At 42.1% G+C, this 4,571-nt stretch overlaps 1 protein-coding gene across 1 annotated transcript in view; it reads left to right on the top strand.

Moving 5' to 3' along the window:
* LOC117957220 (putative protein TPRXL) overlaps window positions 1–479 on the top strand; it is a 13,349-nt gene extending 12,870 nt beyond the window's left edge. Inside the window, exon 3 of the mRNA XM_034892817.1 lies at window positions 451–479. Coding sequence (XP_034748708.1) covers window positions 451–479 — 29 coding nt within the window. The remainder of the gene's footprint in view (window positions 1–450) is intronic.
* The last annotated feature ends 4,092 nt before the right edge of the window (window positions 480–4,571 follow it).

Raw genomic sequence — 4,571 nt, 5'->3', positions numbered from 1 at the left:
GTGTGTGTGTGTGTGTTACTGTGTGTGTGTGTGTGTGTGTGTGTGTGTTGTTTGCAGTAACATTAATGTGTAGAGTAACTAAAGTAGACGCACAAACATCTTCTTCATCTTCAGTGTTTGATCTGAGTCTCGTCACCATGACATCACTTCACGTTCAACAACCAATCAGACTTCGTCAAATATTCCACACTTCCTGTCTCCTAAATGGGACACAAGACACACTTCCTGTCTCCTGAGACACACTTCCTGTCTCCTAAATGGGACACAAGACGTTCCAATCGTTGACGAGTCTTGTGACTGTGAAAGTGAAAGAACTCATCAGGATCAGGAACAGGAAGTGACATCAGAGCACGCCGTGCCACTACGTTCTGATTGGCCGTCGCTCCGCTACCCGGATCCCGATCCTTAAATCTTTGATTATTGACCCGTTTCTGGTTTTCGTCTTCACAGTGAAAGATCTCGACCGCCTCCACCTTTAACCCTGAGTTCCTAATGCCGGGCCAAACCGGGCCAAACTGGGCCAAACCGGGCCAAACTGGGCTTTTTCCTGCCTTCACTTCTTTAGATGTGGTCTTTCCGAGTGTAAAGGGGCCAAACTGGGCCAAACCGGGCCAAATCTCTGACTTTCCAACGAATCCTCTAGGTTGCTTCCAATGAATGGAAACTCCAAAATCGCTAGTTAGCTTAGCATAGTGAATGGAATCCTATGGCAGGAGACGCGAGGTGCAGTCCGGCGTGATAAAGTCAGCTGGGAGAAACGCAGAATGCACCCGATAATAAATAATATAATAATGATAAATCATATAATATATAATATAATAATAAATCATATAATAATATATAATAATAATAAATAATATAATAATAATAAAACATATAATATAAAATATATAATATAATAATAAATCATATAATAATATATAATAATAATAAATCATATAATAATAATAAATCATATAATATATAATAAATAATATAATAATAATAAATAATAGGTATAATAATATATAATAATAAACATAATATAATAATAAATCATATAATAATAATAAATCATAATAATATAAAATAAATCATAATATATAATAATAATAAATAATATATATAATAATAAATAATAAAATAATAATAAATAATAATATATATAACAATAACTGGCTGTCGCCAGACCACGTGGTCCGTGTTAGACCAGGACTCACTGCTGCTCCGTGATATCTCGGCGCCCATGCAGCTGTGCTTCGGCTGTGCTTCCACACAATATAGTCCCACGTCAACGCGCGCCTACGAAGTGGTCTAGTCTCTTCTTTTCTTTCTTTTTTAAATCTTTTTATTATTTTATCTCAAGAAAAACACATTTCAGTGCAGTTGTGATTTGTGTCTTGGACAAAAATAAGTCTCTGTATTAAAAAAATAATAAAATAAAATAAAAGGGACAACGAAGCATGTATGAAAGTCTAAGTATGTGCATGCGACCTATATACTACACACAAATACACACACACAAACACACAGCCAAACACACACACACACACACACATATCCACACACTCACACACACTCACACACACACACACACACATATCCACACACTCACACACACAACCACACACACAAACACGCTCACACTCACACACACACACACATTTCCACACACACACACACACACACGCGCAGACTGAAATACACACATGTATCTACAGGAAGTGGTCTAGTCTTAATCTGCGTTGCGGTTTCTACTCGTTGTGAATACGCAGATCACAAGAAGTGACTAGGTTGTCTTTACTCACAACATGCTAACCGGAAACATAGGATTCCATTCACTATGCTAAGCTAAGTAGGGGAGACCGTGGTAAGCCCTACTTCAACACACGGTGGTCCTTTGAAGAACAAAAGGGGGGCCAAACTGGAGCTCTGTACCGTGGACCTGCTCTGAAACATCTCTCCTCTTTAGATCTCCTTCACGTCCAGAACCTTCCCAAACTTATTTAATAGTTCCAGTTCGCCCGGTTTGGCCCAGAGGAAGGGAGACGCAGGTTTTACTCTGAACCGTCTCACAGCAACCCGAGATTCCCAACAAGACACTTAGACCATAACTTCCCTTTGACATCAGGGGACCTCCTGTCTTAGCTTTCCAAAATGTCCAGAGTCAAGTCCTGCATTAAGGTCAACAAGTGGCAAGGTATGTCCAAGTCAAGACCAAAAGGTCCAGAGTCAAGTCCCACATTAAGGTCAACAAGTGCAAAGGTATGTCCAAGTCAAGACCAAAAGGTCCAGAGTCAAGTCCCACATTAAGGTCAACAAGTGGCAAGTTATGTCTAAGTCAAGACCAAAAGGTCCAGAATCAAGTCCCACATTAAGGTCAACAAGTGGCAAGTTATGTCTAAGTCAAGACCAAAAGGTCCAGAGTCAAGTCCCACATTAAGGTCAACAAGTGGCAAGTTATGTCTAAGTCAAGACCAAAAGGTCCAGAGTCAAGTCCCGCATTAAGGTCAACAAGTGGCAAGTTATGTCTAAGTCAAGACCAAAAGGTCCAGAGTCAAGACCCACATTAAGGTCAACAAGTGCCAAGGTATGTCCAAGTCAAGACCAAAAGAAATCCAGTCAAGTCCAACAAGTCCCACATCAAAGTGCCAGGTTCAAACAAACAGGATCCAAGTCAAGTTCAAACAAAGTGCTTTTCATATCAACCGAAACCAAAACCACCTTTCCACGTCCAAATTCATTTTAAAGTAAACTCCCGTGTCCAAAAAAAAGTAGAAGTTTTTTCTATTTTTGTAATTTCCACTCTGCATTCTAACCCCAACTGGCCCGTCAGACACCGCCTACCAAGAGTCTGGGTCTGGGCCTGGGTCTGGGTCTGGGCCTGGGTCTGGGTCTGGGCCTGGGCCTGGGTCTGGGCCTGGGTCTGGGCCTGACCGAGGTTTCTGCCTAAAAGGAACTTGTCACTGTCGCACTGTTGCTTGCTCTGGGAGGAGACTACTAGAACTGTTGGGTCCTTGTAAATTATGGGTGTTGAGTGTTGTCTAGACCTGGTCTATCTGTATAGTGTCTTGAGATAACTCTTGTTATGAATTGATACTATAAATAAAATTGAATTGAATTGAAGTTCCTTACCAAGTCCAGAGTCAAGACCAAATAGTGCCAGGTCAGAACCAATCGGTCCCAACGTATCCACAATCAAGATCATCAAGTTCAAGTTTCAACAAAGTGCCTCGTCATGGCAATCAAACTAAAACCACCTTTCCTACGTCAGAACTGATACTAAACTCCCAAGTCAGGGAAAAGTGCCTTATCAAGACTTTACCAAGTCCACAGTCAAAACCAGCAAATCTCAGCCCAAAGTGTCCTAAGGCCATCAAGTTCTTAATCAAGCTCAAACAAAGTGGTTGTCAAATCACGAGCAACTAAAACCACCTAGACTATGTCAGAACTGATACTTAAAGTCCCACGTCCACAATAAGTCCCTTATCGAGTCCTAAGTACCAAGAAGTGCCAGGTCACAATCAAAAAACAAGTCACAGGTAAAGCCCAACATGTCTAGAGGACAACCCTCGTGAAAACGGGTCAAATTTGACCGTTTTCAGTTGTTTTTTTATCACAAAAAAGGGATCTTCGAAATAAGCGCTGAAAATGTCAACATTAGAAATATCAAATAACTTTAGACAAAACATCAAAAAACACCCACAACATTGAAAAAGTGACCAAAATGTCTGAAAAAGTGATGATAGTGTTTCATGGTTGAGAGCAGGGCTGTATTCAAGACCACCTTAGTCCAAAGAGGTTCGGGTCTGAGTCAAGACCGAGTCCAAAGAGGTTTGAGTCCGAGTCAAGGCTGAGTCCAAAGAGGTTTGAGTCTGAATAAAGACCGAGTTCAGGACAAGACCGAGTCCAAAGATGTCCAATGGTGACCAAAAGCACAAAGTCAGACAAGACCAGTGTGCGAGACCAAGACAGGTCTCGAGTAAGGTCTCGAGTACTACAGCCCTGGCTGACAGGAAGACAACATCTAGAGTCTAGTCCATCAAGTTCCAAGTCAAGACCAAACAAAGTGCTCGTCATTTTATCCAACACTAAAACCACCTTTACTACGTCAGAACTCCCAAGTCAAGAACCCTCAAGAACCCGGAGACCAAGACCAACACGTGATGTGTCATAATCCAGGGGCAAAACCAACAGGTCCCAAGTCCGGAACAAGTCCATAATGTCTACAGTCAAACTATCAAGTTCCACATTAAAGGTCCCAGGTCAAACCCAACGGGTCCCAAGTCCAGAACAAACCCTAAGTTAATTCCAAAAACTCCAGGTCATGGACTTCATGGACAGTCTTGACTTGAGTTCCCACCAAGGCTGATCCCTTTACCCCCAAGTTCCACCGGATGCGGATCGGCTCGGATGACCGCCGTCCGTCAACACCCACAAGGTCTGGATTTGATTGACAACTGAAGTCTCAAGGACCCGCGAGATCTCGCGAAATCTCGTACAACAGAACCACAAAACCACCACCAAGTACTGTAGCTTGCATCCAGAGGAGTAGAAGGGGTCAAAGTGTAGTGCAGGGAGCTATGATCCAC

The sequence above is a fragment of the Etheostoma cragini genome, chromosome 14 (genome assembly GCF_013103735.1).
Source record: "Etheostoma cragini isolate CJK2018 chromosome 14, CSU_Ecrag_1.0, whole genome shotgun sequence".
Classification (NCBI taxonomy): domain Eukaryota; kingdom Metazoa; phylum Chordata; class Actinopteri; order Perciformes; family Percidae; genus Etheostoma; species Etheostoma cragini.
The sequence above is the reverse complement of the archived record's forward strand: the minus strand, read 5'-3'. Positions and strand labels throughout refer to the sequence as shown.